Source organism: Helobdella robusta (assembly GCF_000326865.2).
Source record: "Helobdella robusta unplaced genomic scaffold HELROscaffold_5, whole genome shotgun sequence".
Taxonomy (NCBI): domain Eukaryota; kingdom Metazoa; phylum Annelida; class Clitellata; order Rhynchobdellida; family Glossiphoniidae; genus Helobdella; species Helobdella robusta.
The window spans coordinates 5,848,157-5,867,878 of record NW_008705254.1 but is presented as its reverse complement, the minus strand read 5'-3'; the positions used below and the strand labels follow the sequence as shown (position 1 = coordinate 5,867,878).

General features: G+C 31.8%; 1 protein-coding gene across 1 annotated transcript; it reads right to left on the bottom strand.

Annotated features, from left to right (window-relative positions):
- Positions 1-14,841: 14,841 nt before the first annotated feature.
- On the bottom strand, positions 14,842-19,651 carry HELRODRAFT_185094 (hypothetical protein; the record flags this gene model as incomplete). The annotated part of the gene is made up of 7 exons (XM_009027530.1): positions 19,427-19,651; positions 18,758-18,810; positions 18,559-18,637; positions 18,267-18,456; positions 17,665-17,858; positions 15,478-15,548; positions 14,842-14,860 (listed from the first exon to the last, which is right to left on the bottom strand). Coding segments are annotated over exons 1-7 (726 nt in total), but the record flags the coding sequence as incomplete, so codon positions are not given.
- Positions 19,652-19,722: the final 71 nt, after the last annotated feature.

The window sequence follows — 19,722 nt, the reverse complement described above, 5'->3', positions numbered from 1 at the left end:
GTCTGCTGGGATGGTCAGAATGATGATGACAACGACGACGATGATGATGACAATGATGATGACGATGATGACGACTATGATGATGATGATGATGATGATGATGATGATGATGATGACGACGACAACGACGATGATGATGATGATTGTAATAATGACTGATGATGATCGATGATAATAGTAATGGGGATGATGATAATAAGGACTCTGATACAAAAATGATGATGACGATGAAGGCAAACAAGTTGCTAATGATAACATAAAATAGCAATAAGTTAGTATGTTGAATTAATTGAAAAAGTGTTTCTATTTGTCAAAAGATGAAAGACTGGATAGATGAAATGATGATTTTGAATGGAAATAAGAAAGATGAAAGAACATGTGTAAGTATAACTGTAAAACTGTTGAGCATCTCTCATCATGTATTGTTGTGTAAAAATTAAAAACAATCAAGCAACAAATTTTCTTCGTTATTCAGCTACAATCACCCTTGCTCATAAATTACGTCTTATCTTGCTCAGACTAATGCAGCATTCATCATTCATCATTAAAATATTCTTCCACTGCTTGTATGGCGTCTGTAAAGTAAAAAGTGTAACATTGAATATGTTATATGGTTAAATTATACACAGTGAATGTCGGTTAATCGGATCACCGATTGATAGATTAGACGCTTACTCGAGCAAAACTTTCAAAAATGGAATGAAATCCTACAAGGTAAACAGGCAAGGCCAGTTTAGTTCGCTTCAACGGAAAAAAATTTAGTCAAAAAAGTCGCCAAATCGAACGTCAAACATTGTTATTTAAGTGTTTCTCGAGCAAAAATGCATGTCTTTACTTTCTTTGACTTTATTTAAAATTTTACGAAAAATCTGCAATTTTAATGTAAGGTCTACTTATTATTTATTATGTCCCAGTTTTCCTATTAGGCATCGGTGTTTAGAGCTGGAATTTTGTTCTTTTCCAAAATAGTGTAGTGCAAGATGAAAATATTTTTACAAAAGAATGTCTGAAACTGTACAACACCGCGCACACATGAAACACTGGCAACATTCGCTCGATGGTTCAACGGTTTCTCTTCAATCGGAGAAGCCGTGTCGTAAATAATCCTCCATGATCATGTTATTATATATGTTATTATATATATATTACATATATATATATATATATATATATATATATATATATATATATTACATTATATATAATATATGTATCGGTTCACATGTTGTGTCGGGTTGAAAACAATTACGAATGAACGGCAGGAACATAATTCACACAAAAAGTGAACAGGTAGCGACACGAGAAACAAACGAACATCATGTTCGGTAGAGACGATCCTCATCATTTTTATAGCGCCGACATTTATATTAATTATTATTTATTGACCCATTTGTTGTTATTTCTGAGATTTTATAAGCGGTGTTATTATCAATTCAACATTTGCAATTAACTTGCTCATGTTGAAAACCTTTCATCATTTGTTATCGTTGTATCGTTAGAGTTATAAAAGTTATTCTCCTAATTTCTTAGTTGTCTGTGTTCGCTACAATTTAATGAAAGGAAACATGTCACAATAAAATTGAAAATAAGTAAAGTGATTGCCGATTGTTCATAGCAAAATATTAATGAAAATACTTTTATTAATAAAAAATAAAAACCGTTTATTTGTATTTTGTTGAAACTGGATCTTAAAAGGTTAAATGTATTTTAATAGAATTGATTTTTAGACAGACACTGTTTATGTGCGTGTATAAGCGTACTTGTAGGGAGGCTGGACTTGTGCGTGTACAACGGCTATCCGATCCCGTGCTATGAAGCATTTTGTTCTTCACGTTAAAATGAAGAAGGCCTAAAACACGATATAGGTTTTTCTGAAGCAGATCTTTTCAAGATTACTTGGTTCTATGATTTGTGTTCATATCTTTATTTAAATTGTGTAATATAAGTGAATCAAGAAAACAGATTAATTAATAAGTTAGGAGGTGGCTCGGTTGTGGGTGTGTCTGAGTTGGCTTTTCTGGTTGTCTTAGGTGGTTGGTATCGTGCAGTGCAATGATCGGTTCCGGGAATATCTCATGTAATACCAACATTTAATGTAGGTTCTTAGTTTCTCTTATCTGAAAATACTACGGTTCTCACGCTGGCACTTCGTTTGCGTTCATAAAAGACACTAGAATAACATTTTGTAGTTTAGTTAAATATTTTTTTTTAATCTTTTTTATTATTGCAGCTCTGACATACGCAGAACCACTTACAATGTTACAAATATATTATCTATATACTTTTTATTATGTTCTTCATATCTTCAACCCTTTATTTAAAGTAACCATCTTTGCCACAAAGGCTGTTTATTGCTTTCACACGGCGTACACATGTATTTATGTGCACGCGCAAGCATCGCATCATATACGCTGAGTATATGATAGCCATTGAGATGTTTGACTCAGCGAGCATCTGAACCACTGAGCCATATCGCCGGCCAACATGCGACAACTTACGTCGTCTACCCATTTACCAGCCTCAAAAGGATGAACGGCTGGCTTGGCCGGGGTCGGCTACCCGGATGAACCTTTAGAAACTGCAGAATTCGAACCCGGGTCGTGGGAGTTGTAGACGGACACGGTAATCACTCGGCCCCTAAAACTTTTGAAAATGCTATTTTTAAAATGAATTTCTAAAACTGGTCAGTTGATTCATTTCATTTGCAAAATCTTTATTTCACTGGGCAGTTCCATAATTTGATCTTATATAAAAAAAACGTTTGGATCATTGTTTCGCAGATGTGTCGACATTTTGTATTTTGTGCCGATTCAACGTTGAAGTTTTGTTAAACGACAACAGAAAATTTAGTTTGAGTCATTCGATCGATTCTCCATAAAAAAATTTAACCGGAAAAAGTTTCAGCTCATTTCACATCTTACAACAAAAACATTTGATTTAAAAACATTATGAAAAAAGTGGAATAACTTGAAAAATCCGCCAAGTCCCTTACAAATGTAATTATTTTGTACGAACCATTAGTTCGCGGTTTTATTTTAAAAATTTGTGTTTTTTGTATTTTAAATCATAATAACATTTACCAGCAATAGGATTATTTGTACTAATGATAACGTCTGGTGGAGTTGCAGTTGTGGAGGTCATTCTGCCTTTTTGTTCGTCTCTGCTAACTTTTCTATCGTCGATAATAATGATGATTGAAAAGATTCTTCCGATAAATGTGTTGTTATTTCAGTTCATCTCTTATCATGATGTTGTTTTTGTTGCTGTTGCATCTGCTAGTGTGGTGTTAAAAAAATGTTCGAACAAGCATCATTGAGGGCACAGATGTATGATTTAGATGCAGGATTTGGTGGAGGAAGATGGCATTACATTTTGTTTTTTATGTCGAGTGCTGGCTGGCTGAGAAATGGGTGTGAATAAATCTTTCATAATTCTCATCTATAATATTTTGACAGCTAGCGTTATAAAACATTTAGATAAACACAAACATACAACTTAACATATTAATGTTTTTTTTCTCAATGTTCACACATCAATCGCAGAATCACATGTATATTTAAAACATACACGTTTGTACTCATACGTGTGTGTGTGTGTGTGTGTTTGAGTATTTGATATATGCTTATGTACGTGTGCATATTTGTGTGTGTACATAGATGTAAAAACATTTTTTCTACTTTTAATTAAAGTAGTATACATTTTCATACACATGTTTGATGCACTCAAATTTGTTTCCACAGACTGCCATGAAACACTTGGAAAACTATTTCAAGGTGTATTTTATAATTATCATCTGACATGCTTGGGTTTGTTTTCTTCAATAGTTTATAGTTTTATTTCTTTTGCAAAAAAAAACATTAAAAAGTTTCTCAACAGTCAGTCGGATAATGAACAATGGCAACATGTTGCTTGAAATGATTGTATGAATCGTGGGAACAATTTCATCAGTGCCGTACAGAATTCCACCAAAGAAGAATGTAAAATAAAACTTTCGATAAATTTAACAACGCTAAATGTAATTTATTCCACTTTTCAAAGCATACACTGACAGAGCAACAAAGTTTCATCATAAACTAGGTTGGTGCATGAATCTCGTGTGGATTGCTTGCAGAAATAACGTTGTAGTAGCTAAGCAACAAAATCATTTCAGTTGTTGTTGCGGTTTTTGTTGTTGTGATGATGTCGTTTTTGTTGTTGTTGTCATGAAGCGAGTAAGTTTGGTGCAGTGCAATAATAAAATATTTTATGCCACATTTTTATTGATGCGCCATGACAAGCGATGAAGCGAGGAATGTTTATTGATGCATCGGCAGTCATGATAATGATCCTGTTTCGAGATGTTTAGATGATGATGATGATTGATGATGGTTGTGATGGAAATAGTGTTGATGATGATGATGATGGGGATGATAATGGTTGTAATGGGGATAGTGTTGATAATAATGATGATGATGATGATGACGATGGTGATGAGGATAGTAATGATGATAATAATGAAGATGATGGTGATGATTTGAAAGATAATGTCATTCTTGTTGTTTTGTTGATAAAAATTCAAAACTGAGATGGCTCTGCAGGTAACGTTGGCTCTACTCTTTAAAGATTAAAGACTCGTAAGTTACAAATTGAATGATAAATCATGATGAAGAAGAAGATAATGATGATGATGAAGAAGAAGATAATGATGATGAAGAAGAAAAAGTTGATGTGTAAAAAATATATAAGATGATGGCGATGCTTTCTGATAATGGTAATGATAAGATGTTTAGACACCGACGGATCTAGACAACTTTGACGGGAGAAGCCAAAATTTTGAAAATATTCAAATTTTTACACGGAGGCCAAATTTGTGGTAATGTGGCTAAAGACCTTTTTTAATTATCACCTTCAATTTTTGATCGATTTCTACCTAAAGCAGTCCTTCTTCCGACTGTTATTAAAATACTGCTCACAACGGGGGGCACTGGCACTACCGCCGCCCCCCTCCTTAGACTCGCCTCTTGGTGTAGATCATGGTGAAGACAGAACATATAATACAATATTTTATTACACGGTACGTGATAATGATAAATAACATCATTGTGATAATGCTAAAGATGATGATAGTGATGATGATGAAAATGTTGATGGTTTTGATGTTGATGTATTGAACCTCCGCAGAACTCACATCTTCCACTTCATTGCATCATTTTTTGCCGATGTCATAGAGACCATTATTTCATTATTCCTACTTTTCTCATCATCGTTAACATCAGCGTACATATTATTATTGCTATTTATTTGTATGTAATAATGATAATAAAACATATCAATCAAGATGAAAAAAAGTTGACACGACTTAGAAGGTAGAAGATTTACAACGATCGGCAAATGTTATTGAAAGCAGAATTCACTAAAAAAAAAACTTCTCTTCCAAAACTGAGGAAACGTCTGCGAGGTTTTCAAATAAATAACAATCAACAAATGGGTGATCGCCGGTTAATAATTTACGAAATAAATTAGAATACGCTTCATTGTGAAATATGCAAGTGCTCTTTGGAATTTTATGTTATTGAGTTTATGATCGTTCTGGCGACTAAGTATTTGTGGTTCAATTTTTAGTTTCATTGCTGTGTATCACTTAGGCGCGTTTGTATTTGCGTATGTGTGCGTGTGTGTAAGTGAGTGTTTATTGGACTAATTGTAGTGTTACAATGCTTGCCTTGCATTATTTTTTTCATAGAAAAAGTTTACAAACAGATAATGAATGATAAAATTTCTTGAAAATATTGAAAGATTCCAAGATAATTTTAAAAATTCTTACTTTAAAAATACGTACATTCTATTGGTTTATTTTAGAAAAGTATGTATGGGGAAAGGCTTCTTCAAGTGCATATAAATTGTAGGCAGGGAGGTATGTTCATTTTTCAAGTAGTTTTATGTAAGTAAGCATGCTGGAGTTGCGATTGCGAGCGCATGTTTACAACTGCCATGCAACCTTAACAAGTACATACTGCATATAATTTATTGCTTTAACAATCATTACAATTTTTTTATTTCAATAAGTCAACTGTAATTAGAATTAATATATCTAGACAAATATTAAAAGGAGGAAATATTGAAACGTTACATTCCGCTTATTTTTAGCTTAGTTAAAATTATACTACGGATTTATAAATTATCATATAAATATATATATATATATATATATATAGTGTGTGTGTGTGTGTGTGTGTGTGTGCGTGTGCATGTAAATTTTTATTACTCTCGCACGGCATTATATTTCAGACAGAGTTGTGAACATGTCAGGGAACTCAAGATAACTTTGTTTTGTTTATTTCTTTTTTATCTTAGTTTTATCATTACATAAATATATTATTTTAATTCGCATTTACTTAAAATTTAAAAATTTGTATTTAATTTCATATATTGTTTAAAATTTCTAATAAGTTTTTTGTTCGTAATTGTACACTTTCGTGTTTCAAATAAATGTTTCTTATTGAAGAAACTTCATGTTCAGCACGGGTTTGTAAGTTGAAAGAAAGAAAAGTGAAACATGTTCATCAGTTCACCTGCTGCTGTAGCTGTGCTTCATCTTTTGCACTCTTCAAACTCTTGTTACTTTCTCCATTTACCCACCTGGGAGATGGTTGTTTGTTTGCAAATCAGCTGTTGGATATGCTTTGCGATTTCATCTCATCTCATTGCGATTCGTTGTTGTTGAAAAATGAAGTGCTTGAAAAATAAAAAGACATTAAAACATGGGACAAAGATTCTTACAAATCATCGTATTGTTTTTCGAAAACCTAATTAATTTTATACTGAACGCAAGTCGAAAATTAGTTATTGGAAGTAATGTATGATTCAATTAAGAAATAGCAAGTGCAGTGATGTTTTAGTGGTTCCTTTCTCTCATCACAAGTGATGCAACGTGAACACATACGCATGCAGTTTGAACTCCGAACGAGTTAAAGAAATTACATAGTTTCCTTCGCTGTTCATACAATAAATATACAATATTTAAATTAGTAGAACAGCTCTGCTGTGTTTTTGGAAAAATAAAATTTTAAAAAATCGACGATGAAGCATGATTTTTATAATTAGATTTATTTCTATTCTTCTCAGTGCATTCAAGGAAAAACTTTTTCAGAAATTTTTTCGTAAAAAAATGCTCTCGTTCTATTTTTATAACAGAGTATAATAAAATTATCGATCGTTGTTAAACTTAATTATGACGCAAGCAAAGATATAAAAAAAATAATGAAGCGGACAGAGAAATGAAAAAAAACTATTGCATTATCTGATACAACGCTATCTACGTTGAAATAACAGAATTCAACACAATAAATAATAACGTAATATGATATCATATTGACATTGTAATGCAAACGCAATGAAACAGTATATGGAGACTCATGTAACCTAAAAGTGAACGAGGTGTTTGATAGTATCAAGTGCAATACTACCTCGTGTTATTTGTTTCTTTGAGTCTGAACCCTGCTGAGATTTTCATGTTCTCTGAACAAACATTTTGTGGTTCATATGATGGCGGAGCACTGAGAAACCAATAAAAACTAATTCTCTTTCAATCTGCAGTTTAACTTCATTCCAGACAAAATACTCGTAAACACTATACTGAAAGATTTTGTACACGAATAAGTGTTTCTGTGTTTGAAAGCCTTTCTAGATGCCTTTACATAAAAAAATGCTTCACTTCAGGCTGCTGAGGCTGAGTTGTGAGTGTTGCAAGGAACATTTTTATCAGCATCCTTTCATATTTTTATCTTTTCATCAAGGTTGCACAAATGATAACCTCATACTGTCTTGATACATTGCAAAAAATGTTTCAACTGACTCTATTGCACTTGAATGCAAACTTTTCAACGCAGATTGTTTAATCATTTTGCGTTATGAATGTGACATTCCATGTAGGATTTGAAAAGTTTTCTGCAAATCAGTGTAGATAAGAATAACCTATCCATCCTGCAACTATGTGATGGAAATGATAATGTAATTGAGAACTATAAGCCATGACATATCAACATGATTAACACGTGAACCGTCAACAAATTTGATGCCAAATTTCGTTGTTTAGCAGGCTGCAGGCCTACGCTTGGCAATAAAACAACTTAAGAGATAAACTTCAATTACTTCCTCCCACTAACACAAGTTTATGGATCTGTCGGTCGTAGAAATTTTAAAAGTCATAAAATAAAGCTAGTGTTTATGAAAAATATTAATGCCAAGTAGTTTAAAACTATTTGGTCCGTCTAGCTAGATTTATTTAATATTGCTTTGCTTTGCATCAGCTCAGTCACCAGGAAATTAAAAATCACTATATATGAATAAAAGTAACTAACGTATTCTTGCAAACGCATGCATTCAAGAAATTTTTATGCTAAAACATTGTCAATCATTTCTAACGATTTATAATTATTTTAATGAATGAAATTTACAAACAAGGAATAAATTTTAGAATTCTACAACCTCTAATTCAATTTTTTTACAAACTCTGCAAATTCTACAAGTAACTTATTCAAATTGAAGCGATCAAATCGTATATAACAAACTAGTACGACCATTGAAATATCCGGTTGAATGTAACTTGTGTGAAGTTAGCAATGAATATATTGCATCCTATCAAAAACAGTTCTAATCAAACATTTTAATTTGACTTTACGACATTTAAAATATTGGACGACCAAGATAATTTTTCATTTTTAAACCAAGGAACATAACCAACCGTATGAACAAACAGATAAAACCGCATAATACTTATCATTCATTTATGATATTCACACGAGACAACTTGCACACAAGTTAAAAATGTTCAGACCAGACCTAGAAGTAGGTAATGATTATAAATCATCATCTTGCCATCAACTTCATGTTCAGTGATGTTATTAATATCCTATCTGCAATCAGCATCATAGTTGTCATGTTTGCATCTGTTATATTTAAAAAAATTAATCATTGTTGTTGCATTCATTAAAAGAAACTATTATTTTTGGTACTTGTGATGGCCAGATTTATTTTACATCAGGTTAACATCTATTTGTATGAGATTTTATTGTAATTTAAACATTTTTATTGTGAGTTAAACATTTTTATTGTAAGTTAAACATTTTTACTGTAAGTTAAACATTTTTATTACCGCTGCATTAATTTGGAAATTATTAAAGATTCTGTGTAGATAAATAAGAATGGAAAAGGTTGAAAAAAAAATCATCATCTAGCTCGAATGTATGATGCGTTGAAACACGTGGAGAACTGAATTAATGCACTGTTAATATGCATTCCAGGTGAATGCAAAACTTTCATAATATTTTTTACATGGTAATAAAAATTTTATCAGCTCTTTTTTGATATTATGAAAGCTATGGTGATGACGATGGCGATGATGATGGTGATGATGATTGTGATAATGATGATGGTGATCATGATGTTGATAGTGATGAAGATGACTAGTATATATTATTATTAATGTTTTTACTAATATTTTTATAAATGTTAACATTAATATTATTAGTAGTAGTTGTTGTAGAAGTAGTAATGATAGTAGTAATGATGGTAATAATAATAATAGTAGTAGTAGTAGTAGTAGTAGTAGTAGTAGTGGTGGTGGTGGTAGTAGTATCCGTATCAGTAGTAGTAATAGTAGCACCAGTATCAGCAGTAGTAGTAGTAGTAGTAGTAGTAGCAGCAGCAGCAGATTTAGCATCTGCTCTGAAGTTATTTCGCCAGGTTATTGTATTTCATAAAATGGCAGGTGTTTGTCGCATGATTTGTTGGATTGGTTGGCTGCGATGAACTAACTCAACAACTCAAGAAAAAACATGAGCATTCGCCATATAAACAACAACCCGGTCATTCAACCATTCACAAACATCAACAACCTAACACCTCACAAATTTTTGAGTTTTTTTTTCAGTGTTACAAAACTCAAAGCGATATTATTTTCTTATTATATTCCAACACTATTTCTGGGATTGTTATTTATGTGGGAGCAACTAACAAGTAGGTCAGGAAATATAGGTCCGTCTTCACGCCCGCCAATTTGTCATTATGTTTACCACACATCTACCTAATGTTATTTACACACATGCTTTTGTGTACGTATGTGTACGTGTAGTGTAAACGTTTGTGCATCTGCAGGACTTATATTTACGCACGTTTGCAAGCATTGTGTCTTGTGAGTTAGAGTGTACCTTTGTATTCGTATGTATTTTTTACATTACCTGATTGTGCGCGTCCGCATGGAGAAGTTTCGAAATGCATGTACGAGCGTGCGTTCAAGAAACATCCTAAGTGTTCACAGATATGAGTAACTTTTTTCTGTACATCTGTCTACGAGATTCTGCGCTTTCAAAACGAGATTTTTAACATTCTACGCTCTTATTCATCTCACAGTGCCAACAAAACTTCAAACGTACTAGAAAAATTTTTTCGTTTGTTGCACGTGTTTCGGCGTAGTCATTACATTTTTTAAAAAGTAATAAGCATGTGGTGTTATAATGTTGTGAGCGCTTCGTTCATGTGTAACACACGACAGGGTAAAATTATTTTTTTTTTAATTTGTGGTCTCCTTCTAGTGACAAATTTTTAAACACTTTATTAAAATAAATATTTTTTTATTAATTCCTATAAAATTTCGTTACATTAAAGCCATATTTGTAACAGAGAAGCATAAAAGAAACAAGCTGAATCTCATGCTCACACTAACAACAACAACTGCTGTTGTTGTCTGCCTTCATTCACGTGTTGGAATGAAGATGTTCGCGATTTGTAATCTTTTATTAGGTAGTAGAGGTGATGATGGAACTATGATGACTAAAACGATGAAGAGAACGATGATGGATTGAAGGAAAGAAAATTTTGTCACGACGATGAAGATGATTGCAACTAACGAAATGATGAAGACGTTGAAGGTAATAATGATGGTGGTGATGATAGAAATTAATCTTTAAAAAAATCTCCATCTAACCTGGTGGAACTTGCCTGCTCGCTCAAAATAAAACTTTGAAAATTTTAATTTAAAATTTTGGAAGAGTTATATTAAAATTGTTGCTAATTATTTCTAATGATAATATTAAAAAATGTCAATGCGTATCAATAAAATTAATAGAATATTTAGTTAATTTTTATTATTATTACTATTAAACATTAATCTTATTATTATTACCATGGTTCTGTTAACAGGGCTTATTTCTTGTTCAAAAAATAATGGATTTTTTTGTGGACTTTGTAAACGAACTTAGATACCCGTTGAAATAGTTTATGAAAAGTCAAGAACATTTATGTTAATAAAAAAAAGTTTAAGTATATGTTGAAATAATTGTTGAATATTTTTAAATCAAAATTATACTTACACGTTGGATGACAAAATTAATTTCTGAAGCATTTTTAAGAATCAATTTTATGATTGGATGTCAGAAAATCTTACCTGCCAACACATGAATCATTCGTAAAAAATTATTCTGGCTAGAAAATCAGTGCAAGATGCAAAAAATTCAAACATCATTTTATCGCTGCAAGGTTTTTTAAACTCGTAAAATCGTATTACTTGCGTTCAAATAACCCAAAATCTCAAAATATTAAAAAATCAAAATTTTAATGAACATTTTTCTGACAATTTTTCAAAATGATGAAATTTTCCCTACAAAAACCCCTTAAATAATAATGGAGAATTTGACCGCAGCAGAACCCTGATAAGAAATCAAACAGAAGACGATGGACTTACAATTTATCGCAATTAAAACAAATTATCAACCGTTAACTGCTCCACTTTGCTCAACAGACAAACATTTGTTTGCAAACCTTGCAATAACAACAACTACTTTGTTTTCACACGCGTATATGTGAGTGTATATATATACATATATATATATATATATATATATATATATGTACATATATATAGAAATATATATATATATATAGTATACATGTGCTAGGTTTTGGTGCTCTTTTGATGTTACGAGGAATTTGGTAGTAAAATATAATAAAGCAGTTTTAACGTTATTTTCATAACACGTTGTTACTATGTATGATGTTGCAGAAAAAATAATGAACAACTTGACGGTGATGATGATTATTATGATGATGGTGACTAATTAATGGTTTATGATTGAGATAATGTTAACGATAATGGTGGTTGAAGATGAAGATGTACAAAGACTAGAGCACAATTTTAAAACGTTTTAACATCTAGATCTGCCTTTTATGATGTGATTAAGCTGTAAGGTTTGGCGTTAAGCAGGCTTAAAATATGACATTATGAGAATATATTAATGGAATACGTTGTTAATATTATATATGGTGTATTTTGAATTTCAATTTTCATTACTTGTTGGGTTGAACATCATCCAAATTGTTGATGCACGATTATATATGAGAAGACGTAGACTTAATTTATACTATAATTTATTAGCGATTTACGACATTTTAATAATTTAATTAATTTTAAAATATTTTTCAACATCGAAACAAATTTTTATTACAATGTAATTTGATTGTATTTTTTAATCGTGAAATCAAGAGAGAGTTGAAGAGAGTTGAGAGTTAACTTCAACGGCATTATCAAACTTTCGTGCTAATCACTACCGCATGGTGGAATTAGCCCAACATCGCAACTAATGCCTTCTCTCTCGAGATGATATTCACACTTTAAAAAATTTAAATATTCTTTCTTCATACTCTGGTGCTTTCAACAGTGGCTAGAATTTTGGATAACTTCGCTGATCTAAAACATACAACAACTAAGATTGCTGGTACATCGCCATACTACAATCATATTAATCAGAGATAAACAGCCAAAAAATGTTAAATTTCAAAGAATTAAAAATACAAAATGGTTGATTTTAATGGACGATTCAATTTTGAAACCAGTCTCACTCAAATTTGCATCAATAAATTTCATTTGATGAAACTGCACTGTCCATTTTGAGTTGGCATATTCAGACATCAAAATTGTACCAGAAAAAAAATATGTATATTTCATTAAAATGGTCAATATACGACGATGGCAGTGAAAGCAAACAATAAGACTATGATGGAAATGGAAATGGCAATGATGATGGGGACGCTGACGATGGCAAATATGATGATGCTGTCAATTGTGTTATAACAACCACACTGACATACATGATGTTTCTTTTCCCATAAAACATACAATTTCTATACAATTCTATACAATTTTTTACGCTGATTTCAAATCTAAAAACCACTTTGCTTTATCACATCGCTTTCTAAAGAAAAACGCTTATGACCGGTGTTAAAAATTTATTAGCTCCTGGTGCCAAAATATGCAACTTATATGTGCTACTGAAATGATATCAACAATATCATATAGGGTATATTCCTATCTGTAGCTCATTATGCATACCTTTCAAAAAATGGACCAGACATCGCTGACATCATCGTTAGTAATCATCAGCATTTCATCACCAATTTCGTCATGAACTGTTCCAGGCGTCAGCATCATTTGCATTCTTCCACAAATTCATTCCTACCATCTTCAACATCGTCATCGTTTCCTATTTCACTTTAATTTAATCAACGTGATTGGCAAGTTCGTGAAATATGATTTTCACCACCAATACCACCATCGTCGTCGTCGTCGTCCTCATCACGTCCAAACGACTCAACGCGTTTGAATGTTATTTAAATCTTCGCAATCTCAAAGTAAACATTCTTTCCGCTGTAGACATCCTAGTAACTAAATTATCGTATTTTATTAGCGTTGTTCTTGCCATCATCCTCACTCTCCTATCATCATCTGTAATCACTATTTTCACTATCAATATTATCATTCTCATTACCATCATTGCTATCGACGGTAGCATATTGCCTTATAGCGTATTAACCTTCTTGCGGCCCCAATTTTATAATAATTTAAGAAAATTAATTTCAAATAAAAGTATTATTTCCAATCTTTTTTTTTATTATGTACATTCTTTAATAATATTTGTGTAATGCGTACGATGTTAGTAAAAAAAATGCATTTACAAAAAGTCAATGAAAAAGTTACTTCATCGCTTTACGACGTGTTTTTCTGCGCGCCAACTCATCCATTAAAGTCCAAACCCTGCAAAATTGTTTTTTCAGTGCAGAGTATTGCAGAGAAGTTCAGCCTTCCTTCCGACATTTTGAACGCAAATAAGTTTTAACAAACACGAAAAAGACCACTCAGCCGGACGGTTTGTAACAGGAGTACAAATGATTGGCTGATCGGTTCATCAGAACGAATGACAATTTTTGTTCGATTTTTACCCTTGCTACGTTTTATTTATTGTTTTTGCAAAGCAATTTAATCTGACATACATTCTTTGTACAGAACTTATAAAATTTTGTATGACTATAGTTATTATCATCGTCGCCCCCTTTATTTTGTGTTCATCAATTAAGGAAGACTTTTCCTCACTCATTCATTCATCAACACCACAAATCCCACCAACATCGTCAGTAGTAGTCATAATTTAATAGCGTCTAATGCTAATGCTAATGAATTACTTGCTTTTCATCTTCCCAACAAACGTCAAGCACCTACAACCCCCGACAAACATCATTAACACATCAACGTCTCTCTCGACGATGTGATGACGATGATGTGGAGAATGGAGAAGTGGTAATGAATAAATCGTGGAAAATGAAAATGGATAACAATAATAATGGAAAAACAACTATAGCCACGATGAAAATGATGAGTTATAAAAATGAACATCATCACCGAGCTTACCTTGAAACCACTAGGAGCATAATTGTTTCAAACTGTTTTGGAGCATAATTGTTTCAAATTGTTTTGGAGCATATTTGTTTCAAACTGTTTTTCAATCAACAGAGCAAACCTAAATTAACTTTTCGTCTTTCTTGATGTTTTGCGATGAAATGAAAAATAGAACAGGTGAAGAAGAAGAAAGAAATTTGTGAGTTGTGAATGAGCGGGAGATGAACAAGAGAACAGACACTCGACGATTTATCATCTGTTCATTTTTTCTTCATTTTTATGACTGCATCTGATATCATTTGATTTTTTTTTATTATTTTTGCAAGACAACACAAAAAAATTTTTTTCAATAAATAATTTAACGAAGTCACGTAACAACAAATTAGTATTATTTCACTATTATTACTACTAGCGTTACCTTTGGTCACAAATATGAACTTTTACCAGCTCTGCTATTTATTTCAATTAGCAATCATCTTCAATTTTCTAGTAAAGATTATCACAAAAACATCAGCATCGCAACAATATATTAACTAAATATATTATTATAATGAATGAAGGTCTATTGTCTAAATCATCCTCATTAATACTCTCTATAACAATAACAAGCATCACACACACACACCACACCACACACACACACACACACACACACACATATACATTATCTCTTTGGATTGAATCGGATAAAAATGACCATCCAGACGAAAGAGATGACGACGACGACGAGCATGATCCATATCCACCAACTGCAGCTCTTGCTCATGTGGTACTCCAGGCTGTCACATTCGACCTTCAACTTGCTCACGTTGTCGTCTGCCAGACCATCAGAGGTCAACAGTTGCTGAATAAGGCACGTGTGTGGTTATAAAAATTATGTACTTAACATTTCAATATGCTGATGCTATTGTTGTTATTGGCCATCTATTGCAATCGCGTTGTTGGTGAAGCTGTTGTTGCTAATGGTTAGCACTTAAGATAACATTAATGTAACATTAATTAAAATTAATGAAATAAATACGCTCGGTTAAGCAATTAAAAATGATAACTAGTTATTAATACAGTAAACATCGAAATAACAATAACAAAAACAATAATATCGGCAACAATGTGATAAGAATAACATTAACATCGCATCAAAATCAACAGCAGAGCTTTGATTGCTGGTGCCAGCCAGCATGTTATGAACGAATGATAACATCACTCAACATCACTCCAGATCAGCATTTGTACGCCTCTTATGTTGTGCTATCTTTCTCTCTCTCTTTCTCCTCTCTCTCTCTCTCTCTCTCTCTCTCTCTTTCTCTCTTTCACACACACTACGCACGCACGCAAAGGCGTCATTTGGGGGGAGGCAGGGGTGCCCCCCCAAGAAATCAAAATTATAAATTGCAAACACTATAAAATAAAAATATAAAATTATATAGTTTATTATAATTATATATACAAAATATTGTGCTTTTTGAATTTTTAAATGTCAAGCGCTATACAATTTATTTCATTTGTTCCTACAATAATTCATGTTCTGTTTTAAAAAAAACCGTTGTGTTGTCGCCATATTAACTATCGCGTTCGCTGTTATTAGTGTTATTTTGATTTAGCTGAAAGTCAATTTATATCATTTTTTAAGATAAAGAGTGAAGGTGAGTTTGAATACAAATTGTTTCAGTTTCGTTAATAAATTTGATCAAACTGCTAATCAATAATAAATGATTAAATTAAATTAATTATCAATGATATAAAAAAATATTTTAAATCATCAAGTTGGTAAGTCAAATAACAATAACTATTTTTTCTGGGTATTGTAATAAATTTTATAAAAAGTTTAGATTATATTGTAGAAAGATGTCAGCTGGAAATGAATTACCAAAGAAAAAAATTAAACTTATAAATTATAAAAGTGTTAATTTTAAATTCTTTGTAAAAAGGGTACATATAGGATATATAATTTAGTAATTTTAAAACTTTAAAAATTTTGAAATTTTAAAAACTTTAAAAATGTATAATTTATTACAATGTTGCACTGACAAGACTAGGTAGTCGAAATAGTACTATATGCATACATGTAGATAATGACATCTTCTGTAAATAGGAATTTTGTTAATAGCATTTACAAATGTGAACGTTCAACGTTCATTACGATGTGAACGTTCAATTTTGATGTAATATAAAACTTTAATATAAGCCTTTTTACTTGGCACGATTTCCAAACATCTGTGCCAACGCAATTGCTAGAAACAACAAAAGAATATTATTATATTAGTAGATAGAATGCTTCAATTTATTTAATTTACACAAAAAAAGACTGCCTTTCAAAAATTCAGATACTTATGAATAATTAAAAGCCGGCTTGCTAGAGGTTCACAATATGTCAGAATTCTTTAATAATAAGAGAGAATAGTATAAAAAAATTTTGCAGGTCTCAATAAATCAAAAATTAACTTAGCAGCCTCCAGTGATGAAATGTTTACGATTCACCTGAAGACTGCCTTGCTATTAACCTCGTTTATTCCATTCGTTTTCTTTATTACTCACTTAGTAATTCATTCATTCAATTAATCATTCTTCTATTCCTTCACATGTACACATAAGTGTTTTTTTCATTCAATCGTTCATTCATTCATTCATTCGTTCATCCATTTATCCCTCAGTTTTGCACTCACCCATACTTTCACTGTAGGATATTTCTTTCTTTAAAATTTAGACTAATTGCATCAATCGACACATCATTCACGAGTATTTTCAATCTTTTAACATTTACTCAAAATGCTTACTTAATCATGTGGCTCATTCATTTGCTTAATAATTCAGTCATTCATCCATCCATTCATTCATCAGTTCATCATTCACTCACTCATTCATTAATTCACTAATTGCTTCATTCATCAATTTATTCATTATTCCACTATTCACTCACTCATTCATTCATCCCTTCATTCATCTGTCCATCCCCTTCTCACTTCGGTGTCAGTTCGAACGACCCTGCCAGAGATGGATGCATTCTCTTTGAGGTTTCTAGCAAAGCCTGTCATCTCTTCCGTCAGTTTGGCCTGCAGGTTCTCATGGTGTTTGAGAACTGCATCGTCATCGCCGTCTGCTGACGTCACTCGAATTGACGCTGGAAGCTGACGCTGACGCAATGATGCGAGTGTTGCTGTTGATGTTGGTGTGTTAACATCAATCACTGAAATAGTGGACTGCAGTTGTTGATGATGTTGTGTGATGCTGTTGAAGCGATGAAGTTGTGTGTTGCTGGTAAAGAGATGATGTTGGGTGTTGTTGTTGTTGTTGTGATCAATAATGCAATTAGAAACTCCAATTAATTAGCTACTCAAGTATCTCAGATTAATGAACTTCTGATAAATGTTGTTAGCATTGTTTTAAATCACCACAAACAGGATGAAGTAATTGAAGATACAGCAATTAAACCTCAACTAAATGTTAGTAATAAATTAAATTATTAATTTGAATTAATTAAATATTCAGAATAGATTATCATCACTTATCAATAATAGAAATTTGTGATTAACAACTTGGAATGAACATTCAACTCAGTACATACAGAGAGATTTAGTGCCTAACAAATCAGCTTTCATCTCTTGCAAACATTTCGATTTTGACTTGATGTGCAACTGATGACTGAGGGTGGCCTTTGGAACCTTTGAATCATTCAAGTCGTTAGCATCTGCATTATCGTGGTTCCTGCTGGGCACCAGTTGCTCGACAGCTATTGCCTTTAGTCTGGTGGAAGGCTATCATGATGTAAACCAGCAATCCGTTAAACATAGCATATGGTGCTTGTAAATATAAAATAAGTTAAATAAATTGATTAAGTTCAATAAAAACTTTTAAACCAGTTTTTCTATTTCAATTAATCCTTTAAGGAGTTCGACCCTTCTTGCATAATCAATTAAATCTTCATGCCTAGGTTGGCTGCGTAGTGAAACAATTTGAACAATCAGTCTAGTGAAGAGGTAGGTAATTGAGTTTTGCAACTAAATGTACAAATTGCATGTATGTATGTAGGGTAGGTGACAACACAAACATTCATACTTTGTAGTTATCTTCTTCAACTGACCAAGAAGTTCAACCAAATGCAAGACATACTGAATGAGAAAATTTTGAACAATTGTTCTTTAATTTGAACTTAGTAGTATTAAGTATTATGTTATAGATTGTGCCTGTGTATTACTAAATAATAACTACTATACAATAAGAACTGCACAACTTCATGGAAAGTTGCAAATTAGATAATCAATTAAATTAATTTATAAAAAAATGTTTATTTAGTTAAATTAAAAACAATTAAAAAAATCGACTCTGGAAAGATTGAACTAAATCAAATTTCAACATATATTAAAAAAATGGACTGAAAAGTTAAATAACTAAGTTGTGATACTCAGATACTGATATTGATCATATAGATAGCATATGCATCATGCATATGTGATATACACAGCAGATATGTGCCACTTATAAACATAATAAATTATATTATTATATAATATATATTTATTTAATATTAATCTATTATTAATTATTATTAAAATTTATTAATTAATGATATGACAAATGATTCATTAGAATTAGAACATATCATATCTTCATTTCTAATATTCAAATAGATGTAATTGAAAAGGTGAAAATTTGCTTCTCTCATTCTATTTTAATGGAACAAATTTCAATTAATTATTAAAGCAAAAATATTTAATTTAAAACCACTTTTTCAAATCTCCACTCATAGTTTCCTTGAGTTTCCTTTGCCATCATCTCACAGCGATACAGCAGACGGCGAAAATTAACTTCCGTCCTCGAGTTACTTTCTTGGTTGGCCACAGTCATTAGAAACTTTTTATTTTACAATGAATAAACGGATTTGTAGTTTTAAAAAATAGAATGCGCATTCCGAAATAGCGAACGTTGTTTTGTTTACGTGCACACTTGTTTTGAATTTAAAAGTAACGCTAGATTAAAAGTGAGGTTGTCACGTGAATCACTCGATCCGGAAAATATCGCTA